This window comes from Trichomonas vaginalis, chromosome IV, assembly GCF_026262505.1.
Source record: "Trichomonas vaginalis G3 chromosome IV, whole genome shotgun sequence".
NCBI classification, from domain to species: domain Eukaryota; phylum Parabasalia; order Trichomonadida; family Trichomonadidae; genus Trichomonas; species Trichomonas vaginalis.
In genome coordinates this window covers 21,812,470-21,836,752 of record NC_067206.1, presented here as the reverse complement: position 1 = coordinate 21,836,752, position 24,283 = coordinate 21,812,470, and the positions used below count along the sequence as shown (strand labels likewise).

The 24,283-nt window shown below is 33.5% G+C and overlaps 7 protein-coding genes and 4 pseudogenes across 11 annotated transcripts, besides 2 other annotated features; 5 read left to right on the top strand and 6 right to left on the bottom strand.

The window, feature by feature from the left end:
• Positions 1 to 9,135: part of a mobile genetic element that runs on past the window's edge.
• TVAGG3_0143660 lies at positions 100 to 901 on the top strand (annotated as a pseudogene). The gene has a single exon. A coding segment is annotated over exon 1 (802 nt).
• On the bottom strand, positions 1,373 to 2,065 carry TVAGG3_0143650 (annotated as a pseudogene). Its single transcript has one exon. A coding segment is annotated over exon 1 (693 nt).
• TVAGG3_0143640 (uncharacterized protein) lies at positions 3,345 to 4,426 on the bottom strand (the record flags this gene model as incomplete). Its single annotated transcript, XM_051224399.1, has 1 exon — positions 3,345 to 4,426. A coding segment is annotated over one exon (1,082 nt), but the record flags the coding sequence as incomplete, so codon positions are not given.
• TVAGG3_0143630 (uncharacterized protein) lies at positions 4,459 to 5,301 on the bottom strand (the record flags this gene model as incomplete). Its single annotated transcript, XM_051224398.1, has 1 exon — positions 4,459 to 5,301. One exon carries the CDS (start codon positions 5,299 to 5,301, stop codon positions 4,459 to 4,461), a length of 843 nt encoding a protein of 280 aa, XP_051109384.1.
• On the bottom strand, positions 5,550 to 6,079 carry TVAGG3_0143620 (annotated as a pseudogene). The gene has a single exon. A coding segment is annotated over exon 1 (530 nt).
• A 1,428-nt stretch (positions 9,136 to 10,563) lies between the features above and the next one.
• TVAGG3_0143600 (protein of unknown function, DUF4106 family) lies at positions 10,564 to 11,503 on the bottom strand (the record flags this gene model as incomplete). The annotated part of the gene is made up of 1 exon (XM_051224397.1): positions 10,564 to 11,503. A coding segment is annotated over one exon (940 nt), but the record flags the coding sequence as incomplete, so codon positions are not given.
• A 729-nt stretch (positions 11,504 to 12,232) lies between these two features.
• TVAGG3_0143590 (uncharacterized protein) lies at positions 12,233 to 13,649 on the top strand (the record flags this gene model as incomplete). The annotated part of the gene is made up of 1 exon (XM_051224396.1): positions 12,233 to 13,649. A coding segment is annotated over one exon (1,417 nt), but the record flags the coding sequence as incomplete, so codon positions are not given.
• Positions 13,650 to 20,972: 7,323 nt separating this feature from the next.
• Positions 20,973 to 24,283: part of a mobile genetic element that runs on past the window's edge.
• TVAGG3_0143580 lies at positions 22,117 to 23,073 on the bottom strand (annotated as a pseudogene). Its single transcript has one exon. A coding segment is annotated over exon 1 (957 nt).
• TVAGG3_0143570 (uncharacterized protein) lies at positions 23,090 to 23,491 on the top strand (the record flags this gene model as incomplete). The annotated part of the gene is made up of 1 exon (XM_051224395.1): positions 23,090 to 23,491. One exon carries the CDS (start codon positions 23,090 to 23,092, stop codon positions 23,489 to 23,491), a length of 402 nt encoding a protein of 133 aa, XP_051109381.1.
• TVAGG3_0143560 (uncharacterized protein) lies at positions 23,511 to 23,663 on the top strand (the record flags this gene model as incomplete). The annotated part of the gene is made up of 1 exon (XM_051224394.1): positions 23,511 to 23,663. One exon carries the CDS (start codon positions 23,511 to 23,513, stop codon positions 23,661 to 23,663), a length of 153 nt encoding a protein of 50 aa, XP_051109380.1.
• On the top strand, positions 23,683 to 24,267 carry TVAGG3_0143550 (phage tail repeat-like family; the record flags this gene model as incomplete). The annotated part of the gene is made up of 1 exon (XM_051224393.1): positions 23,683 to 24,267. One exon carries the CDS (start codon positions 23,683 to 23,685, stop codon positions 24,265 to 24,267), a length of 585 nt encoding a protein of 194 aa, XP_051109379.1.

Here is a 24,283-nt window from a genome sequence, read left to right as displayed (position 1 = left end):
ATACATGTAAAGCGTTTATTTTTGGTCTTTTATACAAGATAGAAAATAACGCTAATTTTATTTTTATTTTATTTTTTTATTTTGTATGTAAAGACAGTAATGTCAACATCAGAGAACACAACAACTGCTATCGTTCATGAAGCCATAAGTGAAGAATACGAGTACATACAGTTTAACAAACAGTTACGTCTCATTCGTTCGGTCAAAGATGACATGTACCAAATGCAAAGTATTTTGAATGCTCTTCGTTCTACAAAGCAAGCACATCATTGGTTTGAAAACCAACAGACAAAAGAACTTTTAGAAGAATTTCCTCATATGTTTGCGACCCGCGGAAAACCGCGGGTCGAGATTCCGTACGAAAATCGTCAAAATTTGCCAAATGGTTTGAGAGGTTGGTATGTACATAGACTTCTTGTAAATGCTGTTGCAATGTGGGCTTCACCTCGTTACGCTTGTTATATTTTCATGATGTTAGATGAAATTCATAGACAAGAACGTGAAGAGCTAGAGAACAAGCTTGAAGCAAAAGACAAAAACATACAGAAAAGAATACCACGTTCGGTACCAAAAAAGGAAAAGAAAGAACTATAAGTATATGATTTACACTGAAGAGATGGAAAATGAAGAAGACAGAGATATGGTTATGTTGCATTTAGTCAGAAGAAACAACAAAAGCTTTTACGACTTAGCTAAGATTTACAAATCTGACAGAAATTGGTTCTATCGCGAAAACTTACCGATTTCAATGACACCCAAATGAAGATGTTAAACAGATAGTTCAAGATACGTTACCTCAAACACACTATGATATGAAAGGTTGTACAATACTTACATTCAAAGAAGATTTACCGCTACTGAAAGAAAAAATAACAGAGTATTTCGATAACTTCAAAGAGGAAGAGTAAATGAACCATATATTTTTCAAGCTTGACACCAAAGATGGCTCAGGTAGCTCTAGATGGTAAATTGTCTTGTCCGAGTCCTTCTGGCATTCCGAGTCCTTCCATCCGACAGGAAAAAAATTTCCTTCCAACAGGAAAAAAATTTCCTTCCAACTGGAAAAAATTTTCCTTCCAACTGGAAAAAATTTTCCTTCCGACAGGAAAAATTTTTCCTGTTGTTCGTCCGTAAACCATTCAAATTTTCGAAAATTGAGAACTTTTTGGCCGACCTTCAGGAAAAATTTTTCCGGACAACTGGAAAAATTTTTCTTTCCGACAGGAAAAGTTTTTCTTTCCGACAGGAAAAGTCCTTCCATCCGACAGGACACAAACGGATGACTGACGTACCACCAACCGAGTCCATTCCAAAGCCAGAAGAACCGACAGCCCCAGCACCACAACAGACTAAGACTCAAACACTTACATTTTTACGCTTGACTTTTTACAATTTGAACTTTGTTTGCGTAGATATGAATTCTGAAAGAAGTATGAGGGTCTTGTATGACTTTGTACTTCTCCCATAGTTCATGTCTGTCAAACTTACCTGCCATGGACTCTTTCATAAGTTCCATGAAATCGTCTTCGGACAATCCGGGAAAAGTACAATGTCAGTAAGTATTCTCTTTACATCCTTACTTAAACTCTTTGCTGTCTGTACACAAATGACAACAGAGATGTTAAAGTGTCTGAGCTTCTTAAGAATTCGACACATGTCTTGTTCTCTGTTCTTTAACAAAGGATGAGAAGCAAAGTCATCTAAGATAAGAAGACATCTATGAGGGTAAGTCTTCCAATCGTAAGATTGCAATTTCTTCGAAATGTATTTATCTCTTTCTGTTTGTTTCTGAAGTGTTTCTTCTCTAATATTCTCTGCATTTCCTCATTTGGGTCTTTAAACTTAGAATTGACATACTCATTTATAGCATTGTACTTCAAAACTCTTCTTTGGTACTCTTTATCCAATCTAACAACTCAGAGTCTTTTATACATACTAACTTAGACTTTTTAATAATATCTTTGAACGAATTGACGGTTTGGTCAAATTGACCCGAAGTACTACAAATGACTACTAACTCATAGAATGGGTTCTTCTCATCTAGTTCTTGTTGTTGTGCAGCCATTTTAAGATAAGTGAAAGTCTTACCAGACCCAGGTGGTGCAATTAGACCTGTTATACCATTCTGAGCAAATAAGAACTTGTCATGTATGGGTTTTATCTGAGCATTTTCCAACTTCCTCTTGTTCTTATTTAAAACATTCTCAAATTTCTTGTCAATGTCAGCAAACTTTTTTTCTAACATATTTTTAGAAAAAATTAAAATTTTTATCTTTTAGGAAATGTCTAGCGATTTCGCTATCTATATTCGAGACAAGCTTTTCGACAGCAAAACATCTGTCGACCATAAAATCTTACATAGTGTAAACAAGAAAGGTGAATTTGTTCTAAAGTTCTGTTTCTGGGAATATGACAAGAACCATAAAACATTAAGCAGAGAAGTCTTAAAATTTGTCAATGACAGACTTGTTGACAGAGATGACGCCTCTTGGAGAGATGAAGTCCAACAAAACTTCTTAGAATGCAAAGAAGACACATGCGCTGTTCTTGAAATGAATAGAAAACAGAATAGAAGAGCTATTAAATGACAAAGCACTTTTACAAAAATATGGTTCTGAGAAGTTTGACATAACTCCACCAGAGAAGAAGAAGAGAGAAAAGAAGAAAAGAAAGTAGAAGAGAAAGAAAGAACCTGAACCAGAGAAGGGGAGATATGACAATGTAAAAAAAAAATTTTATTTTTAGAACATTTCTGGGTCAATGTCAATGTTCTCTTCCTCTTTAGGAGCAAACACTGGCTTAGACTCTAAAATCTTTTTACCCCAATTTACCTTGAACTTCAACTATCTTAGACTCATAATATTCATAGTCGTCTGCTTTCTTTGGTTCATAAGGTAAACAAGTTTGTATGCTTTCTTCGAAGTTTGAGAACCTTCTGTCAAAAACTTTCTTTGACTGTTAACAAACCCTATGTCTAAGTCTTCAAATTTCGCACCATTTTTAGTCACAATAGCAACTTAACTGGTTCGATGTTCCAAACTTTGTCAAATGAGACTTTTCAAAATGGTAGAAGTAAACATTCAAATATGTGAATGGGTCTAGTTCTTCTTTAAGTCCTGACATGTACTTGTTGACTGAGATGAATTTCGTCATCTTTTCTATCGGATAAAAAAATATTTTTTTTTAAAATTTACTCAGAAAAATTTTTCTTTGTATATACACCATTCTGTACGTCTAAAAGACTTTTGACATTTGCCAAGAATGTTCGTTTAGACGCTGTCATATAACCATACTCTTGACAATACTGTTTATACGAATCGTACAATGACCTTTCATCTAAACACTCAAAGTCAGTTTCATCTATGAACAGTTCATATACACTCTTGTTTGCTTCTAACAATGTTTGTCTCTCTTCGGTATGTGGAATTTGTCTTGGATTGAACTTAGAAATATCTAATGTCATGAAATATGAGAACAAGTGGTTGTAAAAGTCAGATGTCAAAGTTTCTGCTAAGTCGTCAAAATATTCTGTATCTTGCATATGAGCTTCTGACGTTCTGACAACTACATATCTTCTGTCAGAACTTTCTAACTTCATCGGAACGGCGTTGTTTGAAACCATGACGAAGTTTGCAACATTTTCACAAACTCTTTGGTCTCTATACTTTCTTTCAACAACTCCAACTTTGTCTGTTATAAGACTCTTCAAAGCATCTGAGTTCAAAACTTTTGTTGTATCTATACTTTGAAGTTCGTTACATACTATAAGTTTCATATTCTCTATTGAAGAGTTAAATTTACCGCAGATGTTTTCTAAGTTTGTCATATTCGGGTTCGAATAGCCCTCTAACAGTTTGCATAAGATATCTGTAAAGAAAGTGTTCTTACCTGTTCCTTGTTTTCCAATTATGATGAGAGCAGTTTCATTTTTAGCACTTGGATGTTGTAAGATGTTTGCAAACCAACATAAGATATACTCATAGACTCTTTCGTTTCCATTGCATATAATTTCTTTGACATGGTCTAACCAAGCTTCTATAACATTTTCTTTCCATTCTACTTGTTCGTATTTATATCCAGTGAAGATAGAATAGAAGTTTGGAGATGGTGTATAGAACTTTATACCACGAACTGAAAAATCTTCTAACTTTGACAATAAGATATCCCAAGCATCTAACATCTTCATACCAACTTGTACGACTTTTATTTTCTTAAGTTTCTGTTTACATTCTTGTTCTGAAACTATTGTCGCTCTTGGTTTGTTAAAGACAACATCCCATTCTTTCATGACATAACATTCTGGGGCAGAGTCGACATAAATGACTAAACGTTTCAAATTCTCGACTGCTTTGTTATAGTCTCGAAATGGACACATATTTCTGAACGCTTGGAAGTCATAAAAATCTGAAACGTCTATTCTGTACATTTTTTTATAAAAATAAAAAAAAAATATTTTTTTTATTCTTGAGCTATTTGTTGCATTTGTTCCATTTGTTGCATTTGTTCCATTTGTTGCATTTGTTCCATTTGTTGCATTTGTTGTTCTTGAGCTATTTGTTGTTGAAGTTGTTCTTGTAGTACAATACTTTCACCAGTTGCATCTTCCAATTCGAAACTTTCTGCCGTCATTGACAAATACATAGGACATAAAAGTTTTACAGGAACAAAGTTTGCGTCAACTAAGGTTAAGTTTATGTTTGCTAAAGTGTTTGAGTTTACTAAAGCTGAAAACTCTGCATTCGAATGAACAATAGGCAAACCAGCAGAGAAAGTGTTGTTTATACGCATGAGTATCTTTTGGTCATAGTAGTTTCTGTCGACATTCGAATAGCACTTTGAACCTAAGTTTGAAACAATATATAAAATAGGTGTACTTAAAGTCAATGGAACAGACATTCCTTGTATGACACCTTTTCCTGTTATAGGAAACTGTTGGTAGTAAAAACCAGATATAAGTTTTGTATTATAGCTCATATCGTTTATACTAAACTCAGTCGGACATCCAAACATAATGAAACCTGCTCTAGTTGCAGCACATGTTACATCCGTCCTTAAAGTATTAAATAAGTCAACAAAACCTGTTGGTGGTATATCTGAGTAAGTATCTTCAAAGGAGTATTTTTTACCATTCACAACAACAAAGTCTTCTGGTGTCAAAAGAGCAAAACAGGCTTTAGTCGTCATCGTGTTTAAGGTCAGTTTACAATATCGTCCTTGAGGACTTTGTAAGTTTGTTGTTATAGAATTATATGACTCAGGGTTTTTAGTCGTAATAGTATAAACCACTATGTCTTCTGCCATTTACATATATTTAAAAGTTTTTCTGAAAGTGGAGAAGAACTTCATCTAAACTTTCACATGGCGTTTCTTGAAGTTCTCTGTCTAAGAAGTTCAAATATTTTGTAAAGACATAGAACTTTCCTTTGTCTACACGAACAAACAAAACAGGGTCTTTCATATCGTTCAAAAGTGTGTAAAGTCCTTTACATGAAATAAAGTCTATATTGTTTTTTCTTCAAACATCTTTCAAGAAGTTTTGACATTTTTACTTAGCAACTAAATTTTAATGAAATGTTGTGGTCGTCAAATATTTTTATGACGTCTGGGAAACTATATTTTAAGTTCAACGTTTCACCTCCTTTCATAACGTATATCTTGTCAATGACATTATATGAAACACCACAGCAAGCAATGTCGGGTTCTATTTCTTTGATGTTTATATCGTCTGCCTCTGTCAAAAGTTTCAATAGTTCTTTCAAAATTTCATGAGGTGCAATGACATATGAGTTCACTTTTACAGGGTTGTGTTCGACCAAGTTTAACATTAACCTAAAGCTTGACAAATCTTCTCCTGAGTTTTAAGTTTGTCTTTAAGTTGTTGGTAGTCATTTCGAATATCTGCAACAGAACTTAAGTCTCTGCTAACTTCAGGGTATGTTGGTTGTTCTTTTACAGGAACTATTGTTATACCATCTTCGTCTTCGTATGGTTTCCCCACTTCAACATCTCTGTCTTTGACATTGACAACAACACTTTGACTGTTTGTTTGAGTTGGTGAATTTAACTTCACATCTGCCATCGCCATTAAACCTTTTGAAACACTTACGCTTCTATTTTTCGGAAATGACATTTTACTTAGAATAAAAAGATGGACGTATTTGAGTATCTCTTCGAATTGAAGCAAAACAAAGTTTACACACACAAACAATACAAGTTCATTGACAGATAGTTCTTTACAAACAATGGAAAATGTTATAGAATAGCAGTCTTTGCTGAACCAAAATATTTTCATAAAGCAAAGAAAGTTGGTATAACCGAGATGGTGAAAGTTCTTGAAGCAGACAAAAATATAACAACAAAACTGACCGATATTTCTAAAGGTAAGTTTATAATACAATATATTCAAAACTGGCGTACTGTCAATATTTGACGGAGAGAAGTCAGTTCAAGAACAACTTACTGACCTGCTGCCAAAATCTGCTCGATGGAAGCTGTCGTTATACCAATCTGAGGAGCCCCAGCAGGTTTCATCGAACGAATCTTCAAAAGAGCATCTTCCGTGAAAAGTGCTATTGGTTTTGTAAACTTCTTTGCTTTCAATTCATCTGGACCGTCTCTGTCACCAGTATATTGTATTTGAACTGTACCAACAGTTGAAATACCACCCATAAAGTCTTCTGAGTCAGCAAATGGAATGCCAAGCCAAAAGTTTGAACGGTCTCCATTTGTATATTGAGTGTTTTGACCTCCTGTATGAGTCCATACTTTCACATATGGCATAATAGAACTTTGCATTTCAGGGTTAATGGTTGTTGTGAAGTTGTTGTTAAAGTTCATAGCATCTAATGTCAAGTTGTATGACCTCATATCCTCAACTGTAGAATATTCTTCTCTTGGATAATATTTGCCATCTATGTTTATATGATATTTAATACCGGGTTGTAGAAACAAGAATAGTCATTTATAGTTCGTCTGAACAGTACAAACATAGTATCTGCATGTTTCATTGCAGTTGTTAAGCAATATCTGTTCTTGCACCTGGGTCAGCACTTTGGTTTCCAACTTCACCTGCAAAGTCTTTGACAGATATTTGGTGTATAGGGAACATAAGTGGAACTGCAATATATTTGGCAGCTAAAGCATTTGAAATATCTGGGTCCAACATATAGACTGCAAGTCTGCTTTCTATTCTCTTGCATTCAAACTTTTCGCATGTGAACTTAACTGGGTCCCAAGCAGTTCCAGCAGCATTGAAGTAGTAGTTTACTTCAGTGTTGAGGTTTGAGAAACCAAAGTCTAAGTCAACTTTGTCTTTGCAAAAGTCACAGAACTTGGCTCCACCAGTTCCAGCTACAGTAAGAGTGAATGGGTCTTGTGTTGGTGCAATGACTAAGTTATTTTTGCTTGGAGTAAGTTCGATAGAAATTTTTCCTGCCCAGTTTGGCAAGTATCTTAAAAACCTGAAGATGAGGAAAGATGACAAAGGAACTCTAAGTTTCAATTTTACTTTAGTGGCAGCTTTCCATCTGAACCAGAAAGGTTAACATAAACTCCTGGAACGTTAGGGTCAAGTCTTCTTATTTTCTCAATAGTTGCATACTGGTCTGTTTGTTCTCTAGCTTGTGGTTGTACTGAGTTTCTCAAAGCGAACCATTCATAGTTTGCCCATGTTACTGTTTGAACTAAGTCAGAGTTAGAATATATCTTATATCCCATGAAAACTTCTGGAGCATATTGGTATCCGACATAGAAAATTCCATTGCAACCTTTCTTGTCAGACAACTTGGCAGAAGGTTTTATTTCAATGTCTTGTTCCACGTATAAGAAAGAGTTGTCAATAGAAATTATATGAAACCTGTCGCAAGCAATATCTACTGTTGTTGAAGAACCTTCTCCAAACTCACCTACGTTTCCATAAGAAACAGCAGTTGTATATTCGTAAGTTCCAGGAACTATTTCTGACCTTCTAATGGCATTGTCGCATTCGTTATACCATTCGGAAACATTTCCATTCATGGCATCCAAAACTGTTGGCGTTATATTCTGAGCGGCGTACATTTCATATGGGTAAAAATATAGAATAGTTGGATTTATATGTCATAATAGAACCCACGTGGACCAAGCTTTACTTTCTTCCTGACTGAGTTTTTAACTCTTCTTTTTCCTTCATTGCCACTACTTTCACTAGATGAAGTTACTTCTTCACTACTTTCACTTTGTTCTACTCTTCTCTTCTTTTTGGTGTCGCTTTTGGTAACTTGCCCTCTGCTTCAAGTTGTTGCATCTTTGCCTCATGTTCACTAGTATGTTGTAAATTTCCCATGTCCTTTTTGCCTTTGGGCTCTGGTCGCCCATCTCAGGTAACCTATATCCTAGAAAGAGTTTGTCATAGTTTGTATTTGAGTCTTCGCGTATTGTTTGCATGACTCTTTCCTGAGTTTCCGGTTCAAGCTCTTCAAACAGTGCCTGTCCATATGGAATAAGCTCGTTTCCAAATATATGTTTTTGTAGCCATTCTGGTTTTCTTTCCATGTTACCAACAATATCTTTTGTGAATGGGAAAGCTTTTACCCAATCTTTCAGTCTTGCGTCGTTTATTTCTGTAGTTGGTTTTATTTTGTCAAGGAACATGTTTTTCAATACTAACATTTCATTTGGTACTGTCCATTTGAGTTTTCTTAAATATTCATCCCTTCTCAGTTCATTGTCTGCAAAGTAAGTTTTTATGACATTTTGTAAACTTTCGTTTGCAAGGTCATGTACAATAGGTTCTCTTCCTTCTCTCTCCCTAACTTTCTTTCTAAACTCTTCACCAAATATACCATCTCTATGGTTCTGTGTAGTTCTTTGAGATAAATGTTCTAGAACGTCAGGTGTTATATTTCCATCAGCCATGTTCATTTCATACTGGTCCAAAATATCTGCATGTTTCATATCTTTCAATGGCATTAAAGCCGCGCTTAAAATACCAGCTATATCTGGTTCACCATTGACTTCCATTGCGTCTACAACTTCTTGGAATTGTGGTTGTAAGTTTATGAACCACCTATCCGGATTAGCTTTATGACCCCATCTCATTGTAGTTCCATCGTCTGCAGAAACAAAAGTAGGTTTGTTTCCATCTTGGTTAGGTTCTGAATGAACTTTAAACAATGTTTCATTTCTATATGTTTTCTTGAAATTTAACCTTTTATTTTCACCGAGTTCATCCGAAGATTGAACGTTAAATGCTCGTAAGTAAAAAGGGTTGTTGTATTTGTGTACATTTTCTTTCAGTACTTCCATTCTATGCTGAATATTTTCATCTGGTGTTGGAGTCTTTTGTATGTCGGCAAACATTTTTCGATATTCTTCTACTATGTCAGCCGAATTTTTTTTAGACTCTTGGAAATATTCCATATTCTCCGCATACTCTTGTTGAGGGTCAAGATTTTTCGGCTGTTCCAAATCTTCATCTAGTTCTGTGAAGTTAGTTTCCAAAGGAGGACTTGTTCGTTTCCTTCAGGCTCTTCTAGCTGTTGTTGCTGAACTATTTCTTCCATGTCTGGTTGTATCTGAACTAGTTCTTCCTGTGGAGTTTCTTGTACCTCATCTGCTGGCATTTCATATATTCCGAGACCGTTTTCAACAAGTTCCCTTTCTAAGTCATCCGGACTCATAAACCTTTCTTCTTTCGTTCCGTCTCTATTTTTTACGCGTTTCATGAAGAGAGTTAAATTGTCATTTAGCTCTGACATCAAATATCTCGGAGTAAATTCGTTCATGTCATTTGGATGATATGCTATTAAATCATATCCCTTAGCGAGCTTGTATTTTCCAGGTTTGAGATTATATCCCTTTGGTGCAGAGCCATAAAGCTAAATAGGTTCGGGTCAGTATTTCCATCCTTGAACTTTCTAATAGCTTCTTTATATCTGTCACTAAAGTCAATACTATCTGGGTAACCATAGTCTTCTTTAAGCATTTTTAAGAATTCTTGGTTTCCTTGTTCTCTACTTCTTTTATGTCCTTGCTCTGGTTGTGGAGGTGGTTGTTGTGCAGGGTTTTGAACTGTTGGTTGCTGTGCTGGTTGTGGAGGTGGTTGTTGTGCAGGGTTTTGAACTGTTGGTTGCTGTGCTGGTTGTGGAGGTGGTTGTTGTGCAGGGTTTTGAACTGTTGGTTGCTGTGCTGGTTGTTGTTGTTGTTGTTGTGTTGGTTTTGGTGCATGCCTGTGTCTGTGTCCATGTGACGATGTAAATGTGTTAGGTAGTCCTGGTGCAGGTGCTTCTCTTGGAGGGTTTGGTGGTATATAAGTTCCACTAGCTAGTATATAAGTTCCACCAGCTGGTACATAAGTTCCACCAGCTGGCACATATGTTCCATCTGCAGCGTAATGTCCTACCTGACTTTTCGTTTTTAAGAAAGCATTTACTAGGTCTGTTTTGGTCTGTTGTAACTCTTTTTATTGACTTTTCACAACAGTTGCTCTAACGGCGTCATAGGCACTTTGAACTGCCTGTCTCGTTGCTGCATCTGTTATTTTCGTCATATTTTGTGCTACTTCTTTTAACTCTTTGTCGAAACCTTCAGACTTCAGTTTCTTTCCAGATGAGAAATCGTTCACTTGTTTCACCTTACTATGAAGAGCTTCGAAGGCGTTCTTAAAGTCAGCATTTGTTAAAGCTTCATTTGAACTGTCTTCATCCGCTTGTATTTTTGTCCTTATTGACCCTATAAGCTGGGCTGCTTTAGCGTTGGCTTGGGCATCTAACCAGTCATTGTTAGCTTTTATATATTCTGCGCTTTTCATTGCCTTTTGCATGGCTGCGTCGTTATTTTTACTTTCTTGTGCTAAGTTTTCATACTGTACGGTTTGGTTTTGCAACTGTAAAAGTTTTTCTGCCTTTACATTTGCTTCAACTTCCTTTTTATACTCATCGCTATCCATATATGTCTTCAGGGCTTTTTGTTTTATCTCTTCATCTTTCAGTACTTTATATTGAGTAGTATGGTTTTTCAAATTTATGACATCTTGTTCCATTTTTGCTACTTCTGCTGCTTTTTCTGACACTTTTTTCGCATATTGCTCTGTACTTAGTTCTTTCAGTTGTTCTTCTTTCTTCTTTTTCTCTACGTTTAACTCATTGAGTTTCTTTGTGTGTCTGTCATATTCTAGTTTCTTTTCGTTTTCACCTATTTGCTTCTGTATGTCTATGTTTGACTTTTTGACATCTGCTATTTGATTTTTGAGTGAACTCAAATTCATTTGACTTTGAGGGTTATAGGCTGTTCTGTCTGCAGCTCCACCATAGCCTGCCATTTTCGCTAAAAGTGCCGCTCTTAAACCTCCACTCTGTGCACCAACAACTCGGTTTAAAAGCATAGGATTGCTTGGCATTTGTTGCAACATAGTGGGGTCATTCAGCATTTGTTGTTGCAACTGTTGTTGTGGTGTCAGTCTTACTATTGGATGTTTCAATGCTCTCTTCCTCTTACGTATATTCTTACGTAGCTTACGTGGCATTTTAAGTGAAGTTAAAAAGCGGTTTTATACTAAACATCTTCGGGGCTAGAGGGCGCAACGCGCCTGGAAGCCCCAATACCTTTTTTTTTCCGAATTGACATCCTTAATTGGGCTGTTTATTCGGGAAAACAGTTCGGAATATTATGATTCATTCAATTAAATTAAAAAATTAGAAGGTTTTTGAATAGTATATCAACCTGACCAATTTATCCAATTCGAGGAAATATAAAATACGTTAAATTTTTTAAATAACTTTACATTTTCCCCAAAAAATGAAACTTAAAATATAAATGCTTATATCATTACTAAGAAAAATTCATTATAAATAGATTTTTGTTTTGTGTATTCAAAGATGTATCGTAATGTGAAATAGTGATAGATTTTGTTAGTTCATTATGATAATCCATGATCAATTTTTATATTTAAAAAATTCAATTATTTGTAGAGTTTTATCAGCTTTTTAATTTTTTTATCATCCTTCCAAAATCAATGATAATAGTGAAAGGAATATAATACACAGAAAATTTTATTTCTTAGATAACTATCAAATTGAAATGACACTGAAAAGTTGATAGTGTAATCAATTAGGTTATTTAGGCGAAAAGCTATGAAAATAATATATTTGCAGCATTTGACATCAACGACACTCGATCATTATCATCAAAAGTGATAAACAATTCCAATTCAATTTTTGAACTATCAAAACTTTGCCGATAAAATATTTGAATAATGCTACCATTGCTTCTACTTGGCGCAAAAGCTGCCCTCTTTCAAACATGGGAAGTTGGTAAGTCTGATAGAGCCTTCGACTTCAGATATAGGAACAATAGTCGAACAACTTACCAAAATTATGGATGGAGAGTTCAACTAAGAACAAACACAACAAACCCAAATGATTCAAACAGCAATATGACCTATACTGCACTTGCAAAAAACAAAGGAATCATCGAAGAAGAAGGTTTGAAACTTGAACCAAGATTTGATCAATCACTTGGAGAGAATTATATGAGAATTATCTTTGATTTGACTAACAACGGTGACGAAGCCAAAATTTTTGATCTAGGTATCTATGCAGATATAAGTATAGGCGAAGATGATAAAGCAACAGTTAAAGCTTTGACAAATGGAATCGGATTCACAATGGAAAGTACAATAGAAGGAGTGGAAAAAGGGGATGTCATTACATTACTAGTTCGCGACAGATATGATGTAACAAATGTTGATTGTTTATACTATGGCAAGTATGATAGTGATAATTCATTAATTGGCAGAAACATGGAAGAACTCAACCCTTTAGTAGGTGTTGATTCAATCTTTGAGATAGGATGGATTAATAGAGAGATTCTTCCGCATTCGAAACAATCATTCAATGTATTATTAGTTATTGGCAAATATACAAGAATTCCACCTATAATAAAGCTCGATGACTTGGAAACATTCAGAATCAAAGGTGACACTGTCACTGTAACTGGAGAATATTCTTCAATCTATAATGATAGCATAATTACACTTAAGTACAAGTATGGAGATACAGACACAGAACATACTGTTGAGCAACATTCTGTCAAAGAAAATGGAAGTCAAAAGCATTTTTCATTCGATTTTATTGCTGGACCAGAAAGAACAAAGAATTTGATTGTTTGGGTTGAAGATGAAGATCATAGAAAGTCCAAAGAAGTGAGCAAAGAAATAACAGCAAATGTACTTCCAACTATTTCCTTTGCAAAAGAACCAGTAAAGACATGTTTGATTGGGGATGAAATTCCCTTCGAAATTCAAGTAAATGATGATAAAAGCGCAAAAATAACATATGAATTTGGTGGAAAAAAGTTTGAAGAAGAGAAATTCACAATACTTGAGAACACCCCACAAACTAAAAAGTTCACATTGAATACAAAGGAGTTGGATGAAGGCAAATACAAACTTGCAATTACTGCTGTTGATAATGATAATTGTAAATGCAAGAGTGACATTTCATTTGAAATACAAGTTAACAATCATCCAAGACCCATCTTTGAATCAGGACCAAATGTCACATATCCATTAAAGATTGAACCAGGAAGTCAAGTATCAATATCAATGAAAGTAAAGAATCCATCTACAATCAACTATACATTCAAAGCAGAAATTAATGGAGAAATTTACGAATTTGTTATTCCACCTACAGAAAATAATGAAGCCACATATTACTCATTTAACATAACAATTCCAAAGAAATCAGAAAATGCAGATAACAAAGTTGTTATATTCATTATGGATAACAGAAATAAAGAAGTAAGTAAAATTGAAAAGCCCAATGACAAAAAAGAGCAAACAGAAGAAGAGGATCATAGTAAACCTGAAGGCAATACAACATCCGGAGGTGATAATGCAACAGAACACGATGCCAAAAAGAAGAAGAAGCAAATATACATGATAATTGGCGCAGCAGTTGGAGCTGTAGCTCTAATTACTTTAGTAAGTTTACTAATATTCTTCCTTGCAGCAGGAAAACGAAATGAAGAAGAAGAGGAAGAAAACGAAAAAGATCAATATATTGATGCTGTGGATATCAATGAAGAAACTGTTATATCCGCAGAAGATGGTAGAAGCGCAATAAATTCACAAAAAGTTTTCACTCTTGATGTTGAGAACGGTAATGAATTCACACAAGAAGAGTTTGTGTTGTAACAAAAAGTATAAAGTGTTTATTTTAATGAAACAAATAAAAATATATGATTAAATTTATTTTTCGTTTTTTTGATCAAACTTATATGGATTATTAATATAAATAGTATAAAAGATGAATTGTAATAGAATTACCAAAAATTTTGCTAATTATTCTGATTTTATAATTTCATTATGATATGAAGTAATAAATATATTTAACATTTGTACTTATTGGTCTTTTTAAGTTCATGGAATGGTGAAGCTTTGTTCTGGAATGCACTTAATATTTCAAATTAGATTTTATCAATTTATGGCACATATTTCACGCTTTCAGTATAATGTTGAATCACTATTAAAATATCTTAAATTTGAATAACATTACCATTTTTCATTACATGAATATGACATAATTGCTCTTATGAACTATGATATGCTACTTCAATATCATAAGCAATACATCTGACATAATATAATTGATTTTTATAAATGTTTTCTTTTTCAAATTCCGTTATTTGCAAAACCATATCTGGTTCATGGCCTTATCTAACAATCCTAGCGACAAGAAGCATTAAAATTATAATATTTCTCTTTAATTTTTAGTCGTTTGAGAAAAATAACTTTGATAAATGCATGAATGCAATTTCAGTATTTAAAAAAGTATCTACGACAAATAATAATTTCCACTATTATATTTAATCGATTTTATATTTAGAGCCTCTCAATATAACAAAAAAATGTAAAAAAGGCCACAAAATTATATTAGTTTATAAATTGAAAAATCAATACCTATTACTTATAACAAACTGATATTATAAACTAAGGATGTCAATTTGGAAGAAAAGTGAGAAAATTCCTAAAATGCTAAAAATGAATTTTCCAAACATGCTTTTTTATCTCATTTTTTTGATTTTGAAAAAAATTTGGAGAGAAGAACTCTTCGTTTTTGAATTTTATCACGATGGTTTTAAAGTATATTAGACACATGTATTGATATTACTATTTTTGTATATTTTGAGAGAAAATCCCTAAAAAGTGAGAAAATCTAAGACGGTTTGAGAAAATATATAAACTATTGAAAATTTGAATTAAACTTCTAATTTGGAAAAAAGAAATTTGGAAAGAAGAAAAATCAAAAATCGAGATTTAGACTCAGCATCAAATGGAGAACAAAATGTTTCTTCATATGAAGGGAAAAAATTTTCTTGTGAACAAATAGAGTTTTTAAAATTTTATGTATGTAATGAAATAAGGGTTTCGTTTTGCGAAAAAACGTACAATACGCAATTTCGCTAAAAAAACATTTAGCTAGCAATTTCGACCTTTGACTCCACTCAAGACGTCACTTTTTAATTTTGCGGTATCATATTTTTGGAAAATCTTTATGAATATTATATAAAAAGTCTCTTTAATATCTATATTTCATATTTTTATCGATTTTTAAAGTTTTTGCGAAAAGTATTCAATGATTTTTGCTATTTGGTCGGGTAAATGTCAGAGTTGCGACATTTTCTGATATGATATTCAGATTCTACGTTGATAATAATGCTTATAGAACCCTCTTGCTATTGTGTCAAAATTGCGAAACCGATAGCAAAAATATCTCGCAATATCAAAATTGAGATATTGAGTGAATTATGCATTATAGAGATTAAAAATCTGATTTGTGAAAACATCTCATCAGTTTCTAGCTAATTCAAAATCTTTACTATCTTATTCGATTAAAATGAAAAGGGAATAGTTTCATTATGCTTTAAATGACAGCCTTATAATATAATCATAGTTTTCGCTCAATATGCAGCATTTTTTTTTCGAAATCTATGGTCAATGTCCTAAATACTGATTGCTTTGCATTCATATCTCTTACATTTTCTATACCCACATCACTATTCATTGCTATTCCTATCTTTTTCATTTTTGTTTGTTTCTCATAATTTCTCAAAAAAACATGATAACTTGATATTTGTAAATATCATACTTTATAACGTAAATAAGAACTTGACCTATTAAGAAAAGCAGTAATGAAAAGAAAATCTGAAATTCATAAAAATTACAAGTTTCTGATGACAATTAGCTTAATTAAACCAGGTACAAGATTATATAATTGTATTTTCTATCCAATTATCCATATAATATCTTATCCAGAAAAAATAACTTGATCAATACCAAATGATTTTTTAACTAGTAAATAAAGTATTTTCTTTACACACACATTGTATATCATAGTTTTTTTTTTGGTTTCGCAAAACATCCAAAAACAAATATGCTATAAAAGTGACAATTTTAGCAAAACGAAACCCTTAAATGAAATAAACAAATATTAAAATTATTTTTTGATAACAAGAAAATTCCCAACAGAAAATATTTGAGACAAAGAAAAAAAGAAAATTGAAAAATATTACTCTCCTTTATATTTCATGAGATTTTAAATTTATTCTCATAAAATTGACAATTTTATACGTTGAGATGAAAATAATTGATTTTGCTTGAAATAAAAATTATTGTTTGCATACAGCTATCAAATAGATTTTTGCTATTTTGATTAAAATTTGTTAATCAAATTAATAAATTTTTTGTAAATATCTTAAATATCTGGATCACTCACTGATACAATGAATTGAGCGATAAAAATAATACAAACTCAACTAAGTTTCCTGTCTTTCAACTAAAAAAAATTATGCAAATTAAATTAAATTGTTTATTCAAATATTAAACAAAGATGAAGTAATTACAGTTATCATAAACTTTATGAATAACTCTGTAATTGGTTCAGATTTTCGTAAAAATATTTTTATTAATATCGATAAGAATACGTTTACCTACTATCACAACATATCGATAAACAAGAGTAGAGTGATTTTTATTATCGAAACTTTTTAAAAGCTGTAAGCTGGAAGGAAAAATCTTGTTTTTTCTGAGTTAGTTGTAGAACTATTGATGCACGAGTTATCATTGTGATGTAGAAGGATGTCAATGTACTGACTGAAGGATATGAAGTGAATTGAATTTCATTGAATTTCAATTTGATCAAAATTTGTTGAAATGATATGAATGTGTCAACATCTGTATCACTCTCTTTCACTCCTTCCCTATTCTTTCGAGAACGAAGCTAGCTCGGCTTTCGCTGAGCGAATTGACACTTTTGATGCCCTAAACGTGTATGCTCTCAAATTTATCGAAAAAAATTATACCACCTAAACTAGTATATTCTTATTTTAAATATGATATTATCCTTAGAATACACACTAGAATATATTTAAATCAACTTTTAAAAAAGTTCGAATCCTGCGCGTCTCACTTTTTAAATTTTCGAAAAGGAAAATTATATTCTCCTAAAATGAAAACAATTTTCCGAATTGACATCCTTAATTGGGCTGTTTATTCGGGAAAACAGTTCGGAATATTATGATTCATTCAATTAAATTAAAAAATTAGAAAGTTTTTGAATAGTATATCAACCTGACCAATTTATCCAATTCGAGGAAATATAAAATACGTTAAATTTTTTAAATAACTTTACATTTTCCCCAAAAAATGAAACTTAAAATATAAATGCTTATATCATTACTAAGAAAAATTCATTATAAATAGATTTTTGTTTTGTGTATTCAAAGATGTATCGTAATGTGAAATAGTGATAGATTTTGTTAGTTCATTATGATAATCCATGATCAATTTTTATATTTAAAAAATTCAATTATTTGTAGAGTTTTATCAGCTTTTTAATTTTTTTATCATCCTTCCAAAATCAATGATAATAGTGAAAGGAATATAATACAAAAAAAAAAAAAAAAAAAAAAAAAAAAAAAAAGGTATTGGGGCTTCCAGGGCTGCGCCCCTCTAGCCCCTGAAGATGTTTAGTATAACAAGTAAGGGTCTATCGTCGCTACGTCACCAGGTCCCTCGGTCCCTCGGTCCCTCGGTTAAACCAACTTCTCTGAAAAAATGAGACAACATGACATTTTGACAACAGTCCAGGAAGTCTTAACAAGATAGAATATGAGAGAGGTCCTATAAACCGGAGAAAGTGTCATATAAACATCTGTCAAAAACCTTAACCGAGTAGTTTTCATGTTTTGTCACTTTTCTGTCACTTTTCAGGGAAAAAACATTTTTATTAAATATAAAATGAATTTTACAAAACCACCGCTACCCTTCTTTGGAAATAAGAGTAGATGTAAAGATATTCTATTGAGAGAACTTAAGAAACTACCGAATGGTCTAACATTTGTAGATTTGTTCGGTGGAAGTTTCTATATATCCCATTTGTGCCATACTGTATTTCCTGACTCAAAGATTATATGCAATGACTTCGACAACTATATGAACCGTCTCAAACATATACCAGACACAAACAAAATATTGAAAGAGTTAAAAGAAAAGATACCTATAGGTAAGATGGAACGTATACCATTAGATAAGAAAAATACTGTCAGAGAGGTTTTGAAAAAAGCAGAGTATATTGACTGGGATAGTATATCTGCTAGACTATTATATAGTGGTGCTATAAGAGTTCATGACATTGAAACACTTATGTCAAAAGTTTTATATCTTAACTATACAAAGGTTTTCAAAGAGAACATAAAAATATACTGAGGGTATAGAGTTTGTGAGATGTCGTTGGACAGAGTTGTATGAAAAATATAAAAACAAGGAAAATGTTTTCTTTATAGTAGACCCGCCGTTCTATAACACATGGGATTTTCAATACCAAGTAGACTGGACTTTGAGAGACTCTTTAGAAACTTTAGACGTTTTACATAACCATCCATGCTTTTACTTTACATCCGATAAAAGTGGTTTGGAAAGTGTCATGAGATGGTTAGAGGACATACATGACTATGAGTTTAGATACGATAAGATAGAATATGAGAGAGGTCCTATAAACCGGAAAAAGTGTCACAACAAAGAAATTTATTGGTAAGTAAATGTGGTTTGAAATAGGACTACTTGTTTTAGGTTTTTTCCATTGTGTCATTTACTTATTTGACGTGGCAGAAAGATATAGAGAATATGAAGATGAACCAATGCCTGCAAATGTCCAGTATATGTACTCGTAAGAGATATTTTTATCTAATATTAAATGGACGCACAGAACTTAGCGAATGCACAGCAACCTGGACAACCAAACCCAGAGAATATTTCCAAATGAAGTTAGAATACAAACTGCAATGGCAAACTATGGTCAAGTGCAACAGATGTACAAATGCAAACTGCCATGTCAAATGACGCTGCGTTAGGCTTACCACCATGGTATGCAAATATGAGATGGAAAGATTTTATACAAACCCTGAAGTGGGATATAAACAACTCTATGCAGATGACGCGAACACAGGAGTTGACCCAGAATATGTTTTCTACCAGAGGAGAAATAGAATGTATGAGCTCCAGTTAAAGAATGCAATGGAACTCAGAAGGAAACGTAAGAGACTAGGCGGACATTAGATTTTTACATATAGTAAAATGGGTTCTTGGAAGAATAGGAAACTTCTTTCGAAATGTTGGAAGAGGTATATGGAATGGAATAAAAACCGTAGGAAGAGGAATTTGGAACGGAGTCAAAAAATATTGGTAAAAGAGTAGGTCAGTTCGTTGGTATTATACCTAAAAGACCCTGAACCAGAAGAACAAGCTCCTGTTATACAAACAGCCTGAACCTGCACCACAGTCTAGTTGGCAACCAAATCCAACACCTCAACCGTATTAAAAGATTATATTTTTACCGTTCGATAGTAGTTGTATATGAGACTAAGTCTAAGTAAAAACGGCATGGTTATAATGAAACTATTCTCTTTCTTCCATCTGTTGTAAACCATACTTGAAAGTCTGAAATACTTCCACTTGGTGGTTCATATAGCTTTGTAGGTTTTTCGTAAAAGTCATTCATTCAGACATAAGAAAAAGTTTGTGCACCAGAAAATGAAGCATGAACGATAATAGCATCTGAGTCGAAAACATTTTCATATTCCATTAGGGTTTTCGACTTCATAAAAGTTCGGGTGTACTGGATATTCTGCAGGCTGATTTAACATCCTCAAAAATCTATACCATGCCAAGTTGTTATATTTTGTAGAAATATAAACGTCTTCTCCAAGGTCTCTATTCTATTGATTTTAACAGTTGCATTTTTCCTGTCATATTATAATATCGAGATGGTACTCTCCTTCGTCAATGTTGTACTGTTTTGCATATTCGAGATAGATATCGTTATTTTTTCTTGAAAAGCTTGAAGAGTTGTTTCTAAGTTTACAAGCAAATTCACTTTAAAAGTTTTCCCTGTTCAAATTTCTCATACGTACGTTTTTCTTGTTATAGTATCGAACTTCAAAAGCGACCGTAAATGGAAACCATGTATGGCTTCTGAAATGAACTTCATTCTACGAAAGCCAATAGCTTTTGTGACAGATGGGTCTCTTAGCCATCTTAGTGGGTAGTCAAAACGATAGCCTTCATGCTTTACGGTCTCTGTCTCAAACTTTTGACCGACATTCGTAAAAAGTTCATCTAATGGTTTAGTTGTAGCAACTCTTGAATTTTCTTTTTCTATTGAAAGCATATTTTATCTAGAATAAAAATGTCGAATGAAACAGCGTCTATGAAAGAAATACAACACAACCGACAACTCATTTTGCAAGCTCTAAATAAGAACACAACAAACTTTTCAAACTATTCTAAGATATCTGAGTCATTGAAAGAAGGAAACTTAAAACTGACAATGAACCCAATGACAGATGAGTTTCTATTTCAAGACAATAGGAACCATACTGTCTGTATAAATCCAACAAAAGGAACTTTAAACGAGAAGCCTATAAAAGAACTTCTTTTGAAAGCAGATGTTGACAACAAAGCTGACAAAGAGTATGTCATTGAAAAAGTTCAAGAAGAACATGACAGAGCAGATGCAACATATGCAACAAAAGAACATACTCATCCTGAACTAGCAGACAAAACATATGTTGACAATAAAATGTCAAGTGAAGTGACAAGAGCTGAAAACGAATATTCTAAAAAGACTCATACACATACCATTGCAAATATTACAAACTTACAAGAAACCTTAAACAGGAAAAGTGACGTTGGACATACACATACCATTGCAAATATTACAAACTTACAAGAAACCTTAAACAGGAAAAGTGACGTTGGACATACACATACCATTGCAAATATTACAAACTTACAAGAAACCTTAAACAGGAAAAGTGACGTTGGACATACACATACATCTTCTGAAATAACAGACTTAAACGTTAGCCTTGAAAAGAAGGCAGATAAGAACCATACACACGATTTCTTCGCAACTGTTGGTATAGAAAATATTGAAGGAACGGTTGAAGAAACTGGTGGGGATGCATTATATTGGAAACCTCCTAACTTTCCACAAGGTTTAACATCGGATGAAGACATAACGACGATGAAATACACTAGATGTAGAAATGTTTTTGTCATGGAGGATGAAAACAATGTTAAATTCACTGCTCAAGATTTATATGATAAAAAAGCTGACAAAACAGAGCTTCAAACGTTAAAGACAGAAATACTTCAAACACTATATCCTATAGGTTCTATTTACACGTCAATGAACTCTACCAGACCAGAAGTAGTACTTGGTTTTGGAACTTGGACTCAAATAGTCGACAGGTTTTTGTATTGTGCAAACTCTTCAAAGGAAACAGGCGGAAGTAAAACGATTTCAGGTGAAAACTTACCTGCGCACAGTCACTACATAGATTTAACTACATCTGAAGCAGGTTGGCATAAGCATAGATTTTGGGATTGGTCAGCAATGAAAAAAGGTAAAGGATATGATGTTAAAGACAACGTTCAGTTTGCTATAAATTGTTTCTGGGTAGCACACAGGGAGAAGGAAACCATACACATCGCGTTTCAGGGTATACGCAAACAACAGGACAAAGTAAAGACTACATGCCACCTTACATGACAGTTTACGCATGGTATAGAATTGCTTAGTCGTCATTTTCAACTTCTTTAGCATATTCGTCAGGAGTTGTCTTATATTTGTTAGGAACTGTCTTTGAAAGTATACCACCTTGAACCTTAACAAGTTTGAAACGAGGTCTGACAATAGTAGTTTTATCTTCTGCTTGCAGTCTGTACATTTTGCCATGTTTGCCTAAAACTTCATAATATTCTCTTGTATACTTTCTTCTATTTTTACGAACACGAATGTGAGTACCTGTCGTACTTGTTGTTGTCATAGTCAATAGTATTTTCATATGGGTCGCGTTTAGGTATTTCTATTTTTACTTTGTCACCTTTCTGAAGTTTGAAGCCTGGCATTCTTTCTTGTTTGTCTCTTTTGACTAAACTATTAAATATATAGTCTTTCTCTAAGTCGGGGTTGTTTTTCATTTCTTCGGGGGAGTGGTTTCCCAAACCTTTTTGTTTACGGTATTGTAAATATTTAAAACTTGTCTCATCTTTGCCATGGAGAAATGTCTATATTTGGCGTCATATGACATTTCATCTACCTCACCACCTTGTGGTTGATTTAAGTCTCTTAAGATTTTTATACAACTGTCAATGACACCAAGAGCAGAATGGTTTTGGTCGACAATGAAATATTGGTTTACATTTTTTGAACGCAGATAGTTTTTAATATCGTCTGATTTGAAAGAACTTTCATAGTCAGATGTCAGTTTTGTTGGATGGTATTTGTCAACGAATATTGTCAAAGCAGTTTTCACATCTAAAATATTTTTGGACCATAATGGTATGGCTTCACAGTATCTTGTGTTTTGACCGACAAATATTAGCCAGTATGGTGGTCCATCTTCTCTATACCTCGGAATGTTTTCCAAGATATCCATAAACCAAGCATTTGGTGTTGAACTAAAGATTTTTACCATGAGTGCTTTCTTTGTCGCTTTAGAAACATACGGGTCCTTGTTTGAATTCGTCATTTTTAACCCATAAGAAATGGGTTTATTTGGCGCATTAGCAGGAGTCGCATCTAGATTTTTGCCCGCAGTGGGAACACTAGCCAGAGGTGCATTTGGAATTGGAAGGAAGATTTTGAGTACATTAGGTATACTGAAAGAGAAAGCACAACCTATTATACAAACTGTACAGAAAGGTTGGGAGGTAGCACGAGATGCAGCAAATCTTATTCCAAATCCTGAAACAAGAGGAAAAGTTCAAGGATGGATGGACAATGTAGGAAGACAAGCAGGAAACTACTATAACAAAGCAAATGACTACTATAACCAAGCAGGGCACTATATGGACCAAGGTGAAAGATTCTTTAACAGAGGATATAACCATGCACAACAGTGGGTAAACAACAACCAACCTCAACCGCCTCAAACGTGGGGAATGTAAAATTTTTTACTGAGATGAAATGAACAATACAGCATTGAGACAAATGGGTTCAAGATGGCTTTGTCGGCTTCCAGCAGTTACACCACGTGTTTGTCAAGTTCTTCCTATACCTCAGGAAGTTTTAGACCGACTTAAAAAACCTCAACAACCAGTTGAAAACAAACCAAACTAAAATTTTTTACTGAGATGAAATGACCGAAGAAGTTGAAACGGTAGATTTGACACCACAAACAAAAAGTTCAGAACCATTGTCAAAACCTGTCAAAGAACTTACAGATGAAGAGAAAAATTCAATAATAGAAAGTGTGAGGTCTGGAAATACAAACCCTAACTACAAAGTCACTTTTCATAGAAATGGAACGGCTAGTATCTCAAAAAAGAAACAGACTCTCACAAATAAAATATTGAAGTCTGAAGGAGTTTTCGAGACAACAGATGGAAAAGTTTACTTCACTGACCAACAGTTCATTATAGAACATCTCATTGACTTAGAGTCGAAATATTCTAAACTTTACAACAAACACAAAAAGTTGAAAGGAAAACAGAAACAAATGGCATATGACATTTATGAAGATGTTGACGACACTACTATTCCAGCAAGTGAGGTAAAGTCAGATGAACCAAAAAGTGACGAAAAACCAATAGAAGAAGGGAAGCCAAAAACTGAAGATAAACCAAAACCAAAGTTTAGTATTGAAACTAAACCAAGTCAACCTTCATTAGCTGGTATGGGTTGGCGTCAAAGACTTTTGGCAGCGGGTGGTTACGTAAAGTAAAAAAAACATTTTTTTA